The sequence below is a fragment of the Tauraco erythrolophus genome, chromosome 2 (assembly GCF_009769465.1).
Source record: "Tauraco erythrolophus isolate bTauEry1 chromosome 2, bTauEry1.pri, whole genome shotgun sequence".
In the NCBI taxonomy this organism is placed as follows: Eukaryota; Metazoa; Chordata; class Aves; order Musophagiformes; family Musophagidae; genus Tauraco; species Tauraco erythrolophus.
Genome location: NC_141466.1, coordinates 90,220,359 through 90,243,548, shown reverse-complemented (window position 1 = coordinate 90,243,548; position 23,190 = coordinate 90,220,359). Strand labels below are relative to the sequence as shown.

The 23,190-nt window shown below is 38.7% G+C and overlaps 1 protein-coding gene across 8 annotated transcripts in view; it reads left to right on the top strand.

Moving 5' to 3' along the window:
- Positions 1–23,190, top strand: part of RGS7 (regulator of G protein signaling 7) — a 259,195-nt gene that overhangs the window by 131,544 nt on the left and 104,461 nt on the right. For 7 of the 8 annotated variants that reach the window (XM_086627782.1, XM_086627774.1, XM_086627828.1 and 4 more), the window contains exon 3: positions 22,612–22,662. The exons of the other annotated variant lie outside the window; for it this stretch is intronic. In XM_086627782.1, coding sequence (XP_086483908.1) covers positions 22,612–22,662 — 51 coding nt within the window. The remainder of the gene's footprint in view (positions 1–22,611; positions 22,663–23,190) is intronic. 8 annotated transcript variants of the gene reach the window in all.

Below are 23,190 nucleotides of genomic sequence, written 5' to 3'. Positions count from 1 at the left end.
AACATTACTGCTCTAAATGCTATCTTAAGAAAACAAATCCAGAAATGTACATTTTAAAATTTAAGTGGTACAATTAAGCAGTAAGACAAAAGAAAACATGTGTTAGTGTGAGATAATATATAGCTCAAGGGCATTGTTACCTAGGAAGCGTGCTATCTTGAAATACCAAAACCTTTGGAGAGTCTTATTGTGGTTAATAAAATGGCAACCTGCACAGAGAAAAGAATAAAGAATTAGCTACATGAGGCAGCTACAAGCAATCCTTAGCTGACACATTTAAGATAGTACCTATTAAGAACAAAGTGCTAAATTTATAAGAAGAAAATCAGTTACGGGAAAGCAGAACTTAAAATGAGTGCTATATAATATTGAATATATATTCATTTGTAAGACGTTAACTCTAGAAGCGTAGGTAGCAATATTTAAGAAAAATGTCTTTTAAGTTGCCCTAGCAGATAATGGTAGTTAGCAAAAAAAGCTACCATATATATAGGCTGTAATAGCAAATATAGTTTCTTCATGCTTTGTAGCGCAAATGGGCAGACGCTTTCAAGCTACTATTTGAAAGGAAGACAGCCTAACGAACTCTTAAAATCTCTTTAAGGAAGGCATAAGTTAAACTGTGATGGATTATAACAAAAGAGTATACTAAGATTAATTAAAAAATGCACCAAACCCAAACCCGGTTTATGATATGCCCGGCCACCAATGCAAATGATATGAAGAGTTTTCATATGAAATAAAATCAAGAACGAGCCTGATATGCTTAGAAGCCCTGCCTGAATTCAGCATCCTAAACACTCACCTTTACCTATATGTTTCCTGAATCTTACATGGCTTTTATAAATAAATAGACTGAGGCTGATTCTTTATCAAAGAAGTTCTTGTGATAGCTCATTCAGCGCTCTAAAATACAATATTGTTAAGACTAAATCTTGCCCGTTAGAAGTGACATGAAAATTTGCCTGTCATTCTTTAATTACATTTATTTAATATTTTGAATATAGTACTCCACCTCTAAATACACCAAAAAAAAAGAAAAAAAAAGAAAAGCGCCTTCAGTCTTTCTGGTGTTATCTAAGGCACATTAGCATAACCTAAGGCTCATAAGCGAGGCTTGGAATTAAATCTCTTGAATTTTCATCATTGACTTGGCCGTTTTCTCTTTGTGGCAGCAGGCTATTCATTTGATCTCTCCAGTCACCACTCCCATAGCTATAAAGTGAGCCGTGTTTTCATCAGGGTAGCACTAGGGGAGATAACATTGTTGAAGTTCTTTCAAATACTGTTGTGCAAATTGAATATCAGATAACTTGTTTCCTGTAGTTCTTTGCTGGGCACTTCATGATTTTTATATCTTTAGGAGATACACTCAGTTTAAATGGTGTGTCTTCTGGGAGAAACTGAGTGTCATTGCCTGTTTCCCTTGCTGAAAGGCTTTTTTGAGCAGTGATCATTCTTCTAACAGATCATATGCCTTGTGCCAAATACGGATAACCTGGCTTGGAGCAGGTAACTGCTTTAGTCAAAACCAAGACAACAGCAGGTCCTTCAAATAGCATGTCCTTCAATATTCCGTTGTCCTACTTGTTTGTAGATACCCACTTTTCTTTCTTTTTACATTGTTTTCAGCATAGTCACCTAACCAGCAGCTAAGACACTCCCTGTCCGACGCCCCAGAGACCCATCCCTCCTTGGCTTCCCTGCACACAGGGAAGAGGAAACACAGCTGCTAGATAGTTCTGTTTTTTATGTATATGCCTTCAGTTACAAGCAGTCATCTAGGTTTTCTCATGAAGGCAGAAATTGTACCTCAAACAAGGTCTTTTTGATGAAAGGAGGAGATATCACATTTCTAATGCCTCCAGTAAAGCAAATGTGTTTCATGTCAAAGTAGCCTGAATGCTTCTTCTTTATAGATAGCGAGAGTTGTGTTAGTGTCCGTTTTAGAGCACAGCTGCTTCAGTTCGTGTAGCACAGGAAGCTGCTTGAGAGGCCTTCAGAACATCTTCCTGAACAATATGAAGAATTGGAGCCTTGTTTTTGTATATTGATTTCACCTGTCAGGGGTAGCAAAGGTGCAATTTAGGATAAAAATGTAAAGTACTGTATAGTGAAGTTCTTTTTATGTTGGAAGTAAAATACCTCTGGTTCAGTTCAATTTTGCATGCATACTGGTCTCAGAAACAATAAAGAAATACGCTTTAAATTTCTTAAGCAACTTTGAATCACAGTTTGTTTGCTGTAAGTCTCAGCATATGTAATAGTTGAGAAGAATTTGAGACTTATTTCAGTACTTTGGTCAAACGCTTCCTGAAACTGTGTTGACTCAAAATATTTGAAATGTTTTTAGTGACCGTAGTGGAGTTACTTTGAATTTTCCCATTGCAACTGAGACAGAGAGTGGTTTTATAATATTCTCTTTGATTTAACAGTCAATAAATAGAAATTACTTTTAAGCATAGCACCAGAATGAAAAATATACCTGGAATTAAATCTTGAAAGGACATGAATCAAAACTGCTGAAATACTAAGTTCAATCTTACTCTTGTTTTTCAAAGAGAATATGTTTTAGATTTTCTAGACAGTGTCCAAATGTTTTCATCCCTACTGTACATAACTCATTGTCTGGAAATTGATATAATAGTTACAGGAGTTGTGATTTTACAAATATATTTTTCGAATGGTATTTGCTATAAAAAAAAGCAAAAAATTTTAGCTTTTCAATGCTCATCCATGTTCTTTACTACATGATAGGAGAAGAGATGACTAATCATTTACAGAGGAGCATGATATAAGCTAAGCAAAGCTAACACTGCTATAGTTGAGGTGTTTATATTGCATGATAAGAATATGTTTGAATTTAGTTTAAGTTAAAATGGAAGCAGCATGTTATTAAAGATATACAGTGGAATAAAAATTTTGACTCATTCTGACAGTTAATCATTGACAAGGTAACACCTTAAAAGGCAGATGAGATTGCCCTTTATTCTCTTTGTATTTTGACTCTTGTGTTTAAAACTATCAGTTGACTTTCCCTGGGTGCTCGGTGTTGCAGATCCTACGGCACTGTCCTCTGGTCTTGTCAAAGAGATGAGACCGTCATAGCATAATGAAACACATCCATCTTAGTTCTGTCCAAGACTTCTACATCTGCTTAATTTAGAAGAATTATCCATTAAGAGCCTTTCTGATGTGGCAAATCAGTTTTCTAATGGGAAGTGTTTTCACAGGCACACTATTTCATGAGAATTTTTTTGACGTCATCTGGAAGTACTGAAATACTGCATTTTGGTTTTATTGTTTTGTTATTATACTTTCTGTTATGAGTCAGAAAGATGAAACATTCTGTTTGTTTTATACTAAAAAAAGGTTTTGCCCCTGTTGAATTAAACATCTTGATAGCATTAAAGGAAAATATTTTGGAATTTTTCAGTTTGTGCAAAGGTTTGATGTTTGGTGTTGGGGTTCCACTTCACAACAAAATGAAGTTTGAGAGCCTCAGAATTTGCTGCAGAGTAAAAACTCTGGTGTCTCACAAGTTCTGTTGTGATTCATGAAGCATCCTTTTGAGGATGTGCTCTTGCCTGGGGAAGCTCAGAGAATAATAGAGAAGTCAGGGGCTATATTGAGCAACCACAGAGTATGATCAACACAGAGAATCTTCATTATCCAGTTAAACTGTCACATCAGAAATGCTGATTGTAGGGTCCTTAGTAAAGGGACTTGCTGTTCCAATGTGTTTGAATAGCAATGGGTATAAGATGTTTCCATACTAAAATTACTGAATGATCTCCACAACACCAAATTGTGGAGCAGCTTCTGCCTCTGCCAGCTCTTCTGCCTTCCCTGATATGCTTGTCTTGGTGATCATCATCTTTACTAAGATTAGAGTACAACAATTATAGGCAGCACTAAAGGATTACATGTATGTATTTGCTTTATATGTAGCAAGATTTACTTGTGGGTGCTTCATACTAAGAACCTGTGCTCAGAGCCGTTAATTTTCCTCTATTTTCTCAGTGCACGTGTTCTTGTTTGATAAAGAAGTTGTCTATCTTTGTTAGATCACTTGCTAAAAAGAAGAAAGCACTAACCAGAAAGTACATCTCTTATAAGGAAAGATAAATGGTGATTTTAAACACGCAATAAGGAAAAATTACTGAAATTTAAAGGTATATCGACAATGGTGGAATCTTGTTGCTTACTTTCCTTGAGTGACAGTCATTTGTATAAGTGTAACTTGGGAGGGAAGTCTCATTACTACTATTAAGAAATACGGAAATCAAAGTTTTAAAGTTGAATCTATAGATCTTTTTTAATATACATGTAACATCTGTGTTCCAGCAATAGCAATGGTCAAAGACATACTCTTTGCAAAGTCAATAAAAGTGAGAGATAGTGAATTTGAGATGAACAAAGTCTTCTGACTCTTCCTGGCTGTTTTGAACTGCTGCTGCGTTTGTGTGCTGCATGACAAATTGACTACTCATCTCTTATTTGAGCAGCATGTTTTGCTAGCTGTTAATGTAGCTAGCAAAAAAGATCATGGTCCCTTGAGATAGTGCTCTCCTGTGAGCATATGGAAGAAATGCTAGACCTTAAACTACCATATTTCCTGGTGCCATACAGCGAGGGAAACCACATCGTGGAAGCAGTGTCAGGCAGACTAAGGGTGGACCTGCTGCTAGAGGCTGGTGAGCTCTCAAGAGGACAAGCAGATGAGTGGAAACATTTGCTAGTCCAAAACCTTTACAGAGGAGGATTCATGCCATTGCAAATTGTTGCTGTGACTGCCATGCCACTCACAGCAGTGTGCTCTGCTGAGCCTGTGGAAGGGATCAACAATGCCAGTTTGGCAGCAGGAAAGGCAGCAACATGGCAGGTATGAGGAAACAAAGGAGGTTATGTGTAAGCAGGACTCTGTATTCCTGTCCATTGGACATTATTTGTTGAAAACAGTGCTATGACAGGCATTTATTTGTCTGTTGGTATTTGACAGGAGCTCATTTCTATGTAGGGTCAAATAGAATTAGCATAACAGAAAGGAGGACTAGAACAGCCTGGTGTATACTTAGTTTCTAAGTATAAACCTACCTCATGCAAAGTGAAGCAGAAATTGGAAGAGGATAATCTACTTAAGTCTTCCCTCCTAGCTGACCCGTATCCATCCTCTTTTGCATCAAGAATATCTCTTACCAGTCATATTACCACTACTCCCTTTCCCCTGTGTTTTGGAGAGGAGAGTGGCTCAGTTCCCATGTTATCAAGCCATAGGAAATGACCTGCCTACTGCCAGCATCAGGTTATTTGTTAGTCCAGGCACAAGTACCCTTTGCTGCTCTCCATCAATTTCTTACCTGGCAATAGGGTACCAGAATTGTATCAATCGCTGTTGCCAGATCGAACAGGGTATAATTATTTAATGGAAAAATACTTTCAATTTTTCAGTTTTGTTGTCTTTTATTTCCTGTAGAAGTAGAGGGCTGCTAGCTTTATTTTTCTAATCTATTGATTAGTTTATTTTAGCTCTTTTTAGAATGTAAGAAGATGCAGCAAGAACATATTTTTCCCACACATCTGCTTGCCCCCTCCCTCACAACCTTGGGACTATATTGCATTCAGACAGCACAACTCTTTAGCTGACTGGCAAAACTTTATTCTCCCCAGGGCCTCAACACAGGACTTGCGTCTGCTTTCACCTTCCACTAGTAAACAGCAGTCCTGGTACTAGGTACTTATTTGCTTTATGTTTCATTACTGATCCTGCCTTTATTTTCCCGAGAGAGGGCATACGTTCCTGAGTCTGCAATCGGTGGTTAAGGAAGAAATGGTGGCTATTAACAATTTCACATAAAATACATACAAGTCTTAAAATATTACATTGGAGAGGCCAAAATACAAATAAATTTTTGTACGCAGAGGCTGGGAAGAAGAGGCAGAACTGGTTTGGATAGGTACATGAATGGTTGTGTATACGTGCTCCCTTTAGCGAGGGTTTTTTTACATCTTGCTACTGTTTATTCTTACTCTGACAACGTAAACAGCAAAGACGCAACAGGTGCTAAAAGTAGTATTCACGTCACTGCATACTCCTAGGCAACGGTATGAACCTAATTTTTCTCTGCATCTTGTGAAAAAGGAAAAAGAATCATGAGCTACAGCCTCATCCTCACAAAGAGCTTCTGTATTCACGAGTCTAAGTTATAAAAGACCCATCCTGTGTTCCCAGTCAGACACCATCCCTTCCCAGCTGTTTCATTCAAACGAAATAAAACATTGAAATGTATATTAAAATAACATGAAGAATAGAATCCAGACTCCCGGACACTTAGTATTATTTATTACACTAATACCTACAGGTTGATCTTTTCAAAATGCTTCTCTCTTCTCTAGCTCCCCAAATCCACAGCACAGTATGGGGAACTATTATCTTTAATATAGAGATAAATACAAGCCCTGTGACCTACCAAAGGTTGCATCATGGAGTAGTGGTCCAGCATTGTGTTTTTTGTTATTCTTCTACCTGATAATAGATGGCTGAAAATGACTCTCTCCTGCTTTCTCACATAAACATCCAAGTGCTCCCCATGAGCCAGCGGATTAGTGTATCAAACAGTAGCTCTGGATATAATGAATGTGAGGGTAGGGATGGGAGAAGACAGGAGGTTTTTGTAGAGGTTGTTAACTTTGTCCAGGAGACAATCTTGAAATGGAAACATTAGTGATGGCTCTATGGTTATTGACAGAAGCTGATACTGATGGAAAGCAAAATACTTTGCTTCTAAGGCACACTTGATTAATATGGTACCAAATTACTTGTACAAGCAGAAAGGCTGCTTTTGAATTCCTATATAAATGTCATAGACAAAAAGCCAATACTAGCTAAAGGGCTGCAATTAATATCTCACAAATGCTTGTGTGAATGTCCAAGGGAAAACAGAGCAGCAAAGGAATGAACTTGGTAAACTAAAATGTAGAGGGATTTATTTTCTCTAAGTTTTACTTCTTGGCTTGCTAACTTTACTGTGACTGGTGGGAGCATAATTTATATGATGGCTGGCGTATATAGTCACATGTATGAGCGTATACCATGCTTCAATTTGTAATTTCAGACAGAAATAAAGTATGTATTATGGCTGGTATGATTAAGTTTATTTTAAATCCAAGAGCTGTTGATTGCACATTAAAATGATAGTTTGTGTCTATTTAAATTTTTGATAACTCTTCATTGATAGATAAATCATGTTAGAGAATTTCAATTGTCAGCACATCTTACGTTTCAATGAATCTTTGGGAATTATCCTCAAGAAATAATAGATTTTGGCTTTATTGTGACAAAGTGCTTGAGATGCTTATGTAAAGAACTACCATGAGAAGAACCATGAGATTTTTATTTCTTTGAGAACAGGACCAGTCATATCTGCTTCAGACAGTTGTGCAGCACAATTATTGACATTTAGAATAAATTAATTCATAATCTCTGAATAGTGATGAAACACTGCAAATGAAATTTGCTGAACTTGGTGGAAGGATTGAGTTGGAGCGAAGATCAGTTTTATTTCTAGCACAGTTCATTCCATGTGGTATGAAGTAAGTGATTTTTATTATGCCAAGCAATTGAGCATAATGAAGTCTTGAAACAGTCCTGTATTTGGGTAAAAACTGAATGGGATTAGATTTTCAGTCCTACTAATGCCCCAAAGTATAGGTACTTACAATTTGAATAACTTCATTTCTTTTCCTTTTTAAAAATGTAGCCCTGCAGCAGATCTTTGAAATGTAAACTCTGAGACATAGCAGTATTAAAATAATCATGGATCTGGAGGAAATAGCACAAAAACATCCAGCACAGCTTAATCAAAAATAGAAATCCATTTGAACTTTCCTTAGTCTATTGAATATTAAAACATTTCATATTTCAAATAGAAAGAAAATAAGCCTTAAGCAAAGTTCTGATCATCGTCAATGACATTTCTGGTGTAACACTTGAATATTAGGATTAAAGATGAAAGTTTCTACTCAGCTTCAGAAAACTTTCTCGTATCTTATATTTCATATTTATTGCTATTAGCTGACAAATAGCTAGTCTATGCTGCAGGTCATGGAACACTGGGACCTATATGATAAAAAATAAAAGCACTAAAAACCCATATGACTACTTTGGCCAAAGAATGTTTTTATTCTGCAACTCCTTCATGTTTTGTCATGAAATTCATGTTTTGGGGCTTTCTCTTATAGCCTGTGCCCTCATGCTGGTGGTATCTCTGAAGATAGATATTTTGTGCAACTGCTATGTTGTTGAATTTCTTTTATTGAGATGAGGTTTCCTGTTGAAGATGTTTCTGTAGCTGTGAGAATGGCTGGCTTATGAGCAAATTCTTGGGGAACTTCTCGGTTCTTTATATCCAATCCTGCAACTTTAATCAGGAGTTTCTGCAGAGCATCACATTATGCTGTTTTACTTAGCATCACTGAATCTTTCTGAGGGATGTATTGTAGTCAAAATAACTAAGTTAAGTAGCTTGGGTTATTCAGGAAATTGGTGATGATCAAAAAGGTTTTTTGGACATCAGTTTTCAGAGTCTTAAGTGTAGAGAACAGTAAGAGCATGAGTCCCTGAAAGAGTGGTTTGAAATATCAATGGTGGAAAAACCTGTTTTCAAACCAGCTGTATAAATTAACTATTATTGTGTAGAAACGCTTTGTGAGGAAGGAAGCACGTTGACATTGTTTCTGGGCAAGTGTCAAAACTCTAGGTTGCTGACTTTCTTCCTGGAGTCGAAATCACAAGTGAAATCATATATCATTGATATATTTATTCCTGTTACCCTGAATTAGGACTTTAGGATTTTCCCCTGTGAAAAGCCTCCGAGAATGTGAAGTGCCTAGCAAAAATTACATTGCTGCCTCACTTCCTTCCCCTGCCATCTGCGTGTGGGTGTCTTTGGGGGCCAGTATGGCAATAATTAGAAGAACCATTTCAGAAAGAAAATATCATATTTCTTAGAGATATTGAAGTGGAAATATGAAAAAAAACCCACAAAATTGCTTAAAGCAATAGCGCAGTGAAGACTCACAAAGCCTTTTTGTTAAACTTGGAGGCTGTTTGTTTTTACACACTATTTTCAAACTGCTGGTGTAAAAAACTAAGAAAGTAAAACTGTTATTAGTGGCAGAGATAATCTCAGGCAGCTTTTAATGTGTTGCAAATATTATCAAAGTGCAACTTGCAGACACTTACTGGTATGAGTATGAGAGAAAGAACACATTTGACTAATAGTGATATGCAATTTTGTAGAAATTAGGAAAGCAGAAGCTGCAGTATGTGATGACAGTGTTGAGGAATGTTAATAAAGTTGCTTTGGATAATGCCGCTGTTAATTTGATTAATATTTTTTTCATCTAGTATCTCCAGCTAGATACAATGTGTATTTGTATGTTGTCTTTAAATAATTAAATAATCTGATTTTATATTTTAGGCAGGTGTAAACTAAGATAATTGAGATTTATGCAAAACATAAAATTAGACAAGTTGCATGGACACCTACTATAGTTGAGAAGGGTTATAAAATTATTTGCAGTGGTTGCTCCTGTCTACAAACACTGCATGAAATAATGTTGTCTGTTCCCCTCTAACTTGACCCTGACACTGTTTCTGCTTGGCAGCCCTTTAGCTCTGGAGTCTCAATTGTCTGTGTTCCCCTCGAATACTGAGCTTATTGTTTTTACTTCTCGAGAGGAAGAAAGCCATTCAAATGACCTAGGATATACCTTAATTTAGAAATTTCAGCCACTGCTGAATTACTGAAAAAAGCTCAATTTCAGTAATTACATACAAATGCATAGGATAAAAGAAGAAAACCCCGTGTCTTGATGATGCTTTCCCCTGAGGAGCCCTCCATCATTAAACTATCAGAAAATTGTTCTTTTGTTAACCTGAAACTTGCTTGCTCATTAAGAAAGAACACTTTGGAGGTTAACAGTGAAATTTTGTGGTGTTTCCTCAGCAATGAACTCCAAAAATTGTGCTTTTTGATCTACTTGTTTTCTATACCAAGTTCTTAGCAAGATACAGTGAAACATCTAGTAGCCTAAAAAAGAAAGCCAGATGGACTATTTATGGTAAATAGCAAATATGTCCTTCAAAAATGCGAAGTCATCTTGGATAAATTTTCAGAGTGAGAGTTCAAGACCATTAGGCAACAGTGAGGTTATTCTTGCCCCTTTATATGTTATTTCAGGAATCAGAGGACAAACTTGGGATAGGAGTCACATATCCATTTCCTTCTCATCTTTTCTTGAGGGAGGCTGCTCTTGTGTTCATACACTGCTGTGTGTTGCACCAGGATGCACTTGCCAATGCTGTTCTACTTTCCATAAACCAGCCTTCGCGGCAGTACGGAGGGGACTCCAGGTGCTCAACTCCCCACATGGGTGTCCTACAGGGTAGAAAATAGTTTATTTTCTCCTGTTATCTCCAAAACTACTTAACACAAAAGCATTACAAGTCCAGCAACAGGAATTAAAAGGAGCCCTGATCAGAATGCCTAAAGACTGAGGTGAAGACACAGGTTCAAATGCCTTAAACCACTTGTGTCAGAGCAGAAATTTGGACTAAGTTGCCTCATGCTTTAGTGAATATAATCAGCAGGCAGTAGAGACTGTTCTCTTCCATGTGGGGTTTCTCATTTTTTGTATAAAGAAGTTACATCGTCACTGAGAGATAGAGAAAAAATTGTTCTTTGGGATGATGTCTAGGCACTCTCCTACAAGGCGGGGCATCGATGCATTCGATGCATCGAGAGCAGCTTCGTTGCTTATTGATTTACAAAGTACGCACTAGTGTTGGGAAGAGCGTGGATGCAGTTATGCTTCGTGTTCGGAGGGTTCCTGCTCTCCACTTGGAGGTGGATCCAAAAATATTTGGAGGATGGTCTTTAGCTTAAGAGTTCCCAAAGGTAATAAGGGAAGGAGAACAAGACAAGCTGCTGAATTCTTGGCTATTTCTCTCTTAATAGTACCCAAATGTGTTTGCATGTGTTTGAAGGGTGAAGAGAGGAATCAATTGAGAGGAGAAGGGTGGGTCATCGTGATGAGAAAAACTGAAAGTCACATAGCTTCTAATCTTCTTTTACCATTATTTAATTTTTCTGATGGACAGTAGATCAAGTACATCTCACTGATAAGCCTCTTGGGCTCCTTGCTCATCTCAGACTTTGGAAGTTCTGCTTGGAGTATAAATATAGTATGTAAAAATGAAGTGGTGTTTTAGGTTTTTTTTTCCTGTTTGGAGATGAAGATTTCTCATAAATGAAATTTCTTCAGGGTAACCTTATGGTGTTCAGAATTTTACTTATATTTCCTGTTTTTTTCCCCCACAAATACTTTTTACATAGAAGAAGTTGTTAAGATTTTGTTGTCAGGGTAATGTACAAAATAGTCTTCCCTTTATCCGTGTCACCTGAACACTGATATTTTATTATAGTCAAACAAGATGACATTACTTTACATTATTTTGAAGAAAAGCATAAAAGTCCTTTACAATAGAAAGGCTGTGCTGGGTTTTCATCCCACTTAGTTTTTCTAAACAGCATCACTTTGTCTTGCAAATGTTTGTCATGAAGCAATGTTCTTTAGCAAGATGCTACACTCTAGTGCTTATTATAACAGCCTTGGGATTACAGGAGTCTCATCTGTGGTTACTGGTATATTGCCAATTACGCACAGCTAGTGTCATCTGTAAAACAGTCACTTGTGGCTGTTGAAGAGAGATGAGTAGAGGATGTCTTTTGAGAAGCTTTAGAGATAAATGTTGCTGGACTGAAGCAGCAGTTCCTATTGCTGGAGAAGACGGGACTGAGCGGATTGGCCCTTATAGGATAAAGAGTGTGCACAGATACACAGCCATGATTAATTACCCTTTTAGTCTTTATCAACTGGTTTTCTGATCTAAAGCTTGGTTATGAGACAGGATGTGACTGCAGAATTTACATTACTGGAATTTGTTGGTCAACACTGTTGAGTGATTTCATGTAGGTATGGAAGTTGAAGAGATTTTTCATATCCTGTATAAACACTTTCACAATATCAAAGTAGATGAATTTTCCTCTCTGAAGCAGAGATTCAGTAATTCAACAATATCAAGCAATACGTCATTCTTCACAGGGTTATGCTAGCCAGAAGTATGGTTGCTTTCTGCCCTTCTAGGCTTGAGTATTTCTGAGGATTTCTTACAGCATAGAATGAAAGGATCCAACTCAAAAGCAGTAGAATGATTCATTTGAGGGTTTTATTTCTGCAAATTCCTGTGTTCGTCTTCACTTAAAAAAATATATATGATGCAGCTTATATTGTTTTAAAACTAGAAAACTGTAAATACTTTTGTGCTTGAGTAGTTTCATTAAAATATGTCATATTCTCTGTACAGTTAGTATTATTCAGTGAGATTTTTAAATCTGCAAATGGGTACAAGTTTCCTTGAGGTATAAGGGGGCTCAGAGAAATGCATGGTCCCTCTTCAATTATAAGTCAAAGGAGTACGTTTATGCATTTGTTTCATCAATAGTTTTAAAAAGCAAATGGCAGAAATAAGTGTGTGAAAGTCGAGACGCAAATTTTCTTAATCAAACTGCACTTTGATCGATGATGTTTTTCTTTTAAAAGTCAACCCATTTAAATATTAAAGGTCAGTAGGTTAAATATGTAAATGCAATCAGCAATGTATTCAAATTATCACAGTTTCAGCTCTGTTGTCACTCATGGGAAACAATTATACCAGACTAGATCTATAAATTTGTTTTACATTAATCCAAAAGAATGGAGAAAAGAAAGACAAAACTGTTAAATACAAAGTGGAGAGCATTTATATTAGTATGAAATAAATCCAAATTTAGTTACACAGCTATTTTGTCTCATTTGCCTTATCTCTCCTTTTTACTTTCTAAACATTTATTACTAGCTTACTTCTGAAACTAAGAACTGAGAAATCAAAGCACCTCTGAATACATTTTCTCTTAGACTGAAATCCAATGCAGTTTAGTACTGACTAGAGCAATAATTTATGGGGACATAACTCCTTGTTCCTTCAAGCACTACTGCAATGCCAGCCTCAGAGAGGAGTGCCCACACCCTTCTATATTTCACCTTTCTGTGCACAGCACTATCAGCTATAACAGACATAGGGAAAAAATATGCTAAGTGATCTAGATACGGTTTTCCAAAAGTATACCAAAAGATAATATAGCCATTGCTATTCTTCCCTCTGCCCTTCTGCCCTGAAACATGTGGTACTTGATTTCTTTCAGATGTATGCATGCAGAATTCATACACAAGCTATGCTTCTCGGAGAAAGAATTGTAAAATACCCATGCTGATACAATTGAGTGACAACATATGCTACAGTTTGTGACTGTGAAAACTTCAGGGAGAATGAAGATCATCTTGTCCCATCCATGAGTGAAAGCCATTTCTCACAGAATCCAACTGTCCATTAGAGAGTAATTTTTATAAGAAAACAGGTAGTCCTGAGAACCTGATAGGCCACCAGCCTTTACAGTCTGCCCACTCATCTGATCCAATTTCTGTTTCCAATACCTGAATCAGTGGTGAGAAATGAAATTGCACATTATATTTCTTTCAGACACTCATGACCAAGGATTTTGAAGTGTGTATCAGTAACTAAACTTACTTTCCTGATGTATCACTATGAAGTAGTATGACAAAGCAATGGTGTTGAAGATGGAAGCCAAAATGACACAATTACCCCCTTTCCCAATGAAAAAAAAAAAGGAATGCAGTGCTCTTTCCTTACTAATTTAGTAACAGTCTTCTCGTCTTAAATTTAGGAACTAGTACTTTCTAGAATAATATTTAAAGTTTTCCCTACTGTGAGTTGCCTTGCATAAAATTCTCCAGGTTCTCAAGACTAGGTAGTGATGAAGCATGGAAGGTGACCCAGCTGACCAAGGGGCTCTCTCGAGGCAGCTCTCAGATGACCTGCTGCTGCCTTTCAGCAAACAAGCACCCACCCAACTTGCAGCTTTCAAGCGCAGGGCAAACATCACAATGGTTATATCACTCTTCAGAGTTCAAATGGCAACTGTCTTGGTGAAGATAGAGTAGGTGTTTTCTGTGTAGTCAGCAGCAAAACCCTCTCTCTTGCTATCAGCAACACAGGGAAGCTTCCTGTGTCCCTGTCTCTCTTCATCACCTGTAAATACTCTGAGGTCTACAGGCAAAAAAAAAAGAATATGTTTTAGTTAATAAACCAAGATATTAGCAGTAACAGAGTATTTTTTTCAAGATTGAACCTGTCTCCTTATGAAATATGAAATCATTAAGTTAGGTTTCTTACAACTTGAATCTTCCAGCTAAATGTGTTTTTGAATTTTTAAAAAGATAGAGCATTTTGAATTTTGCTTTTCTTTTGCAGAACTACTATCATGTCTTTTTGTTGTCAGATCAAGGCTTACATGACTCATTGTATCTATGCATAGCAAAAAAATGGATCTATAATTCCTGTGAAATTTTCTGTCGTTCAGAATCAACAACTTTTTGAAATGCACTTTGTAAAAACTTGTTTAAAATAAGGGGTTTGTTCTTGAAAGCTAACCTTAGCATTGCCCTGGCCTTTATGACTTAGACTTGGAAATTAGCATTGCAGAGTTCAGAGAGCACACTTTCCTCAAAAAGATTTTCTTAATATGCTGTGATGACTTCATCAACTGCTGATTTTGGACCATTTCATTTAAAATTAGTCGCTTGTGGAGTTTTCTGTGAGTACATTTTACAAAGAACATGCTTGATTCTCTTTTGTTTGTATATGAATGTAAGCATATTTTTATCTCTTTCTTTAAAGAAGTTGAAAGTCTCATATTTTAGGATTTGGTCTTGTGAATTTTATTGTCTTTATCTGAATAGGTGCTGACTTTTGAGGCATCTCACTGTTGGTTCTCAGGCACTGAGTCTAAAAAATCCTTGTTTGAATGTTTTCTACTTGCACTAGCTATATTTATTATTACAGATGACCATTTAACTTGTCCAGTTTTATTTGCTATAGAAATTGGCATGACGAGGGTTCTTCTGGGATTTCAAAATTCAGTTGACAATTTAACTTCAGTCTTCTGCACCTTACAGATCTAATAGCGAGCTTGCCTTTTAGCTGCCTTCTGGAAGTCAGGCAGAGAGACTTGCAGAAATTAGCTTGAGGATCTGCTTTGAAAATGTTATTATTGGTGGTTTGTTAACACACATTACCAGTGACTGGCACATAAAACAGTATACAAAAACTGAGTATCTTTCTGATAAATCGAATATATTGTATTTTGGATTGGTAAAGTTTTCCTTTTCAGGAGATTCCAATACCAAAGTAGTGACTTCCATAAAATTTATATCATCTGACTATCTTGTCTTTTTGATAGATTCCTGGTGACAGGACAGATTCAGTTCTGAAGGTTGAAGATGTTTTATCTATAAGCATTAGTTCTTGTTTACAAATAATAAGTCTGTAATCATAGAATCATAAAATCATAGAGTGGCTCAGGTTGGAAGGGACCTTAAAGATCATCTCATTCCAGCTCCTCTGCCATGGGAAGGGACACCTTCCATTGGATAACATTACTCAAAGCCTCATCCAGCCTGGACTTGAACAATTCATGAGCCAGCAATGTGCACTGGCAGCCCAGAAAGCCAACCATATCCTGGGCTGTGTCAAAAGAAGTGTGGCCAGCAGGTTGAGGGAGGTGATTCTGCCCCTCTACTCTGCCCTCATGAGACCCCACCTGGAATACTGCGTTCAGCGCTGGGTTCCCAACATAAGAAGGACATGGAGCTGCTGGAGCAAGTCCGGAGGAGGGCCACGAAGATGATCCAAGGGCTGGAGCACCTCTTCTATGAAGACAGGCTGAGAGAGTTGGGGCTGTTCAGCCTGGAGAAGAGAAGGCTCTGGGGTGATCTTATAGCAATCTTCCAGTACTTAAAGGGGGACTACAGGAAAGCTGGAGAGGGACTTTTTACAGGGCATGTAGTGATAAGACAAGGGGCAATGGATTTAAACTGAAAGAGGGTAGATTTAGATTGGATATAAGAAGTCTTTCACTCTGAGGGTAGTGAGGCACTGGAACAGGTTGCCCGGAGAAGTTGTAGATGCCCCATCCCTGGAAGTGTTCAAGGCCAGGTTGGATGAGGCTTTGGGCAACCTGGTGTAGTGGAGGGTTTCTTTCCCTGCCCATGGCAGGGGGGTTGGAACTGGATGATCTTTGAGGTCCCTTCTGTCGTGGACCGCTGGTATCTCATTCTTCAGGAATCACAACCCAAAAGGTCGTTGTGATTCCCCTCGTATATCAGAAGGCTTTATCTCAACTCTTAAGGGTCTCAATCCCAATAGACCCAATCGAAGGCTATCCAACAGAGAGCCTCAACTCACTGGTCTCCGGGGGCTCCTACCGCTCCAGTACCCAGGAGGGAACTACCCCCTACTCCTCTCCGGAGGCTCCTACCTCTCCATCTCCAGGAGGGAACTGCCCCCCTCCCTGAGGGGAGTGCCCCGCCTTTAAGCCTCCCATAGGTCACGTGGTCTCCGGCTGGCCAACGTGACTCGCAGCACCTGTCTCGACAAGGCACAGGTGCTTCCCATGTAGCAGCCAGGAAACTTCCCCGACACCTTCCAACCCTAACCTTTCTATTATTCTATGATTCTAATTCCAGGGATGGGGTTCTACAACTTCTCTGGACAACCTATTCCAGTACCTCACCACCCTCAGAGTTAAGAATTTCTTCCTTAGATCTAATAAAAATCTACCCTCTCTCAGATTAAAGCCATTACATCTTGTCCTATCACTACTTGCCCTTGTAAAAAGTCCCTCTCCAGCATTCTTGTAGGCCCCCTTTAAGGAGGCTGCTCTAAAGCCTCCCCGAGCCTTTTGTTCTCCAGGCTGAACAACCCCAGTGCTCTCTGCCTGTCTTCGTAGGAGAGGCGCTTCAGCCCTTGGATCATTTTTGTGGCCCTCCTTGTAGACTCACTCCAACAGGTCCATGTCCTTTTATTGGGGGCCTCAGAGCTGAAGGCAGTACTCCAGGTGGTCTCTCATGAGAGCAGAGTAGAGGGGCAGAATCACCTCCCTCGACCTGCTGGCCACACTTCTTTTGATACAGCCCAGGATACGGTTGGCTTTCTGGGCTGCAAGAACATATTGCTGGCTCATGTTGAGCTTCTACTTGGACTTGCACAAAGCCTCTAACACTGTCTTGCACGACATCCTTGTCTCTAAATTGGAGAGACATGGATTTGATGGATGGGTCCAAGCACACATTGCTGGTTTAGGTTGAGCTTCTCATCTTGGAATAGACCCCCAAGTCCTTCTCCTTAGAGTTGCCCTCAATCCATTCTCTACCCAGTCTGTATTTATGCTTGAGATTGTGTCAACCCATGCGCAGGACCTTGCACTTGGCCTTGTTGAACTCCATGACGTTCACATAGGCCCACCTCTCTAGCCCGTCAAGGTCCCTCTGGATGGCATTCCTTCCCTCCAGCATGTCCACCACACCACGCAGCTTGGTGTCATCAGCAAACCTGCTGAGGGTGCACTCGATCCCACTGTCCATGTCGCTGACAAAGATGTTAAACAGCACTGGTCCCAATACTGACCCCTGAGGAACACCACTCGTCACTGGCCTCCACTTGGACATTGAGCCATTGACCACAACTCTGTGAGTCCAGGCAAATAATGTCAGATGCTCTTCCCTTATCCACCAACTCTGAAACCTTCTCGTAGAAGGCCACCAAATTTGTCAGGCACAATTTGCCCTTAGTGAAGTCATGTTGGCTGTCACCAATCACCTCTTTTTTTTCCATGTGCTGTAGCATAGTTTCCAGGAGGATCTGCTCCATGATCTTGTCAGGCACAGAGGTGAGACTGACTGGTCTGTAGTTCCCTGAGTCTTCCTTTTTTTCTCCTTTTTAAAACTGAGGGCTGTTTCCTCTTTTCCAGTCAGTGGGAACATAACCAGACTGCCACGACTTCTGAAATATGATGGATAGTGGCTCAGCAACTTCATCTGCCAGTTCCCTCAGGACTCAGAGATGCATCTCATCAGGTCCCATGGACTTGTGCACCTTCAGGTTCTTTAGATGGTCTCGAACCTGATCTTCTCCTACAGTGGGCGGTTCTTCGTTCTCACAGTCCCTGCCTTTGCCTTCTGTGACTCGGGCAATGTGTTTAGAGCTCTTGCCAGTAAAGACCGAGACAAAAAAGTCGTGGAGTACCTCAGCCTTGTCCATATTCTGGGTAACCAGGTCTCCTGATTACTTCCGGAGAGGGCTCACATTTATCCTAGGCCTCCTTTTATCACTGACATACCTGTAGAAGCTTTTCTTGTTGCCCTTGGTGTCCCTGGCCAGATTTAACTCTATCAGGGCTTTAGCTTTCCTAACCTGATCTCTGGTTGCTCGGACAATTTCTCTGTATTCTTCCCAGGCTACCTGTCCTTCCTTTCATCCCCTGTAGTCTTCACTTTTGTGCTTGAGTTTGTCCAGGAGCTCCTTGTTCATCCATGCAGGCCTCCTGGTGTTCCTGCCTGACTTCCTCTTTTGTGGGATGCATCCCTCCTGAGCTTGGAGGAGGTGATCCTTCAATATTAACCAGCTTTCTTGGGCCCTCATTCCTCCAGGGCTTTATCCCATGGTACTCTGCCAAGCAAATCCCTGAAGAGGCTAAAGTCTGCTCTCCTGAAGTCCAGGGTAGTGAGCTTGCTGCACACTCCCCTTGCCTCCCTGAGGATCTTGAACTCCACCATTTCATGGTTACTGCAGCCAAGGCTATCCTTGAGCTTCACATTCCCCACCAGCTCTTCCTTGTGGGTGAGAACAAGATCCAGCATAGCACCTCTCCTCGTTGATTCTTCTGTCGTTTGGAGAAGGAAATTATCATCAGTGCATTCCAGGCACCTCATGATTGCTTCTGCCCTGCTGTGTTGTCCCTCCAACAGATATCGGGGTGGTCAAAGTCCCTTATGAGGACCAGGGCTTGTGAACGTGAGGCTGCTTCTATCTGTCTATAGAGGGCCTCATCCACTTGATCTTCCTGGTACAGGTGACCTGTAGCAGATCCCCACTATGTCCCCTGTCCCTGCCCTCCCTTAATCCTGACCCATAAGCTCTCCGATCGGCTCCTCCTCTGTCCGCAGGTGGAGCTCCATGCGCTCCAGCTGGTCATTGACAGAGTGACATCTCCTCTTTGTCTCTCCTGCCTGTCCTTCCTAAAGAGCCTGTATCCTTCCATTCTGACACTCCAGTCTTAGGATTCATCCCATCACATCTCTCTGATGCTAGTAGGATCACAGTCCTGCAGGTGTGTGCACATCTCTAACTCCTCTTGTTTATTCCCCATGCTACATGTGTTTGCATAGAGGCATTTAAATTGGGTGCCCAATGAAGCTGACTTACTGACTGGAGTGGCTGGAATTCTTTTCTGCTGCTCTTCAGGTGCTTGTCACGGGCAAGCCTGATATTATCCCCTTCCCCATTCAAGTCTAGTTTAAGCCCTGTCAATGAGCCCTGCTAGCTCATAAGCAAAGACCCTCTTTTCCATTTGAGAAAGGTGAATCCTGTAATATTTTTCATTGTAATTCTCAGATAATAATTCCTGTAGATGGGAAGTGTGATATATGAAAAACGACCTGGAATTTACTGGTCACCAGGTTTTCAAAGCTAGGACTCAAAGGAAATATTGTTTTCCTGTAAAGGTTTCATGTTTTGCTGCCTTGTTCTTTTCCTGAGATAAGAAATTATAGTAATGGTTTTGGTTTTAGAAACACATTTGCATAAGTAATAGACCTTAGAAATAATTTTGTTGATTAGACATTAAAAGTAGCAGCTAAAAAAACATAGCAAGCTATACAAGATGATCAAGATAATACCTTTATTACTCTTTTTAGGACTGGAGTTGGCCGCAAGATATCCCAAAGGAATATGAACTGATAAGTTTCTCACTTCTGTTATGACAAATTACTTGCAACTTTGTTTTACTTAAATAGCCTTCACACTAGAAAGAGAGTGTTCATGTTTATATTTATTTGCCTGGTCCTGTGTCATTGAAGTGATGCAGCTGAAATCATCAGGCTGTTGGGAAGTGACAGCTGGCTTAAACTGCTGTTCAGGCTTTTGGGTAACAGGGCGGTGGCCTCAATGTAAAATGTGAATAGAGCACTAACAATTTTTTAGGATCAGATCATGCAATTGTCAAGAAATCTCATTTCCCACTATGATTTATAAGCCAAAATACAGTGTAACATATGGACGTGCATATTTCTCACTCCTCAGCTCCTGGCATCACATTTGCGTATGTGGTCTACACATGTCATTGTAGGAAAGTTTTTTCAAAACAGGTGAAGAGGAAAGAAGTAATTGAAGGTGAGATAAAAAGAATAGAATATTTCTTCCCATATGGTATCTAAGAGATTTGAAGGAAGCTGAAGTTAAGAATCAGTATTCAAAAATGTCATGTTGTTTTTCTAATTACTTTTTGTCTCTGACCTTTGAGGATTTAGAAAAATATTTAGGGCTGACTAGCTTCTCTAGTCAGCTGACAAAACTACAGCTAGACTTGGAGCTGTGTCATTGCAGTCTATAAAGTTTCATCTTATACTAAGCTAAAATTCTTCCTTCAGTTTCAGCCTCGTTGAGTTCATATGTACAAATAAAGGACAGAAATTTTATTTATAAAAATAAAATATTTTGAGGTAGGAATATCTGTCTGAAACATTTTTATATATCCAACGGCTTGCAAAAGTAATTGCATTCATTTCAGGAATAATTCCATGTAAATGCTATGAGAAATGGTGCCACTGGAGTTTAATATCTATCAAAATTTAGACATGTCGTGTAGTAATGAAAATCTCTACTCTGGACATGGTTATAAAATCTCGAGTTTTTATCGCTATGTAATAAGTTTAGTAATGCATACACACATGAAAGATAATGATATAATCAACTAGGCTTTTTAAAATACATGATAAAGCTATTCACTGAGTGTAATAGGATAAAAGCTACAAAATTATACTCTTTAAAATAAAGAAAGCAAGGAGAAATAAGTTTTCCGTCTTGTCTGAAATGCTTTTTTAGAATATCATATTCATTACCTTAAGAAAAACAAAGGAAATTATGCGCTATGGGAAGTACGGGAAGAAATCTGACTCTAGGGAGCGATGGGAAAATATTCTCCACGTTCTGATGTTATGTATTATTGTTCATTCATAAGATTTTATTGTTTTGATTTATTTTATGTTTGTGTAGAGTATGTATATTTTTATTATCTTTTTAAATTTAAGGTTTATAAAAGAATTATGTTATTATCTCTGGTGAGAAATGGATGAGCAACTTAAATATTGGTTCTGTAAGGAAGTATTATGTGACATGTCTCTCTATTATATTGCTTCACTGAACTGGAGGCATTATGCAAGCGTCATGAAACATGGAGAACATGCAGATAACCCCCCCCTCAGTGTTTCAGTGTATTTTCCCCTTAAGCCAATTTGGTTATTTAAAGTTGCTTAAATGACGAATGTGTTTGTTTTTCAGTCTGAAGAACTGCTTCATATTTTATTTTGTAATTCATGCTCACAGTGGGTAAAGTCCAAGTGTAGCTGTCAGTCTGAAAAACTGACTTCGGCTTGTGACTTGGCACTTAGAGTGCAAAGTGTGATAGGAAGTGCATGGCCTAGGAGAGCAGAGGGGGTTAGGAATTAGGATGTGGGGTTGGAAGGATACTCAGTGTGAAAGACAGCAGGGAATCCTGTATCAAAGGTGTTAGGAGGCAAGCAATAGCATGGGACTGTAAAGTAAGGACAGGAAATGAAATAGAAGGAAAAGGATAGGCAGTAAATGAAGGGATACAGAACAAGAAGACAGACCCGAGTGGTAAGGAAAGAGCTTTAGCACCAGGACAAAAATTAATTCTATCAAGAGCTTAGCCATGAGGCAGAGCTTACAACGCTGATAGTACACATTCAGTTAACTGAATATGCTTTTACTGGTAGCTGGTGGAATGGGTTGAAAGTCACTGCAGTAGAAGTGATAGTTAAAGGTAATGAAATGAGAAGGCAAAGTTGAACACAAACTGCAGCTCCTGAGAGGAGCTCATGTGTTTGTCCCAAGGAGGTTTTTAAGCATCCAGCATGGTCTGCAGCGTGTATTTTATATTATCCATATATTGCATAATTGAAATGTGTGTTGCATTTACATTTTATAGGCTTCATTTGTAAACTAATTTGGAAGATGGAGAAAACTTAGTACTAACTTAATAAAGTGATTGTTTTTCTATGTAAAATTTGCAGTAATGTAATTTTTAAAATGCAGGCTATTATCACACCCTTAATGTACTTCTATTGCATTTTGAGTCTTGGCCTAAAGAAAGAAGTGAGTGGTATGTTTCTTTGCTAAAAGAAAACTAAACAAAAGAAACGAAAAGAAAAAATAGAATGGTCTAGGTTTTTTTAGAAAAATTGAGAAAAAAAATTAGATCTGTTTTACATGGCAGAACAATATTAATTGGCCTAGGAAGAACAGGAAGAGAAAAAATACTGATCTAAAAATGCCTGTTGTTTTGTTCCTAGGTTCAGACATTGTTCAATGGCTAACGAAGAACTTATCTATAGAAGACCCAGGTAATTTGTCTTTTTTTCATGTCTTAAAATTCCAGATTGTCTTTTTAAATGATTAGACCTTACTGTCTTCTGTTGCAGTGAGAGTGGCCAGGCAGAATTTGACCAGTATAATTTCAATAGCAAAACAGACAGCATCAAACCTTAGAAACCTTTGCTAAGAGTCTGAGGATGTTGGTTATCCATTTTATTGGAGGAGGTACCAATAAAGAAGATGATGGTCAAGAATGAAAATAATAGCTACCTTAATTAGTAGAAAACGAGTTTAAGTTCTACTCCATGAGGAATTTACTTAGTGTAATGCTAAATAGTTCATTAAACATGTGCTGTTTACTTAAAAGAGTTTTTCACTATATAAAAAATAAACAGAATTTATAAAATATGCTCTGGTATTGTTACTGAGAGCTGCATTTCAGTTCTTCAGTTTGGGCACTTTTATAACATCTTAAACAGAAAGTGAACTGTAAACAAAATTAGTATGGTGAAGAAGAACAGTTCATTGCTTGATCAACTGAGTTGGAATGGGGAAGT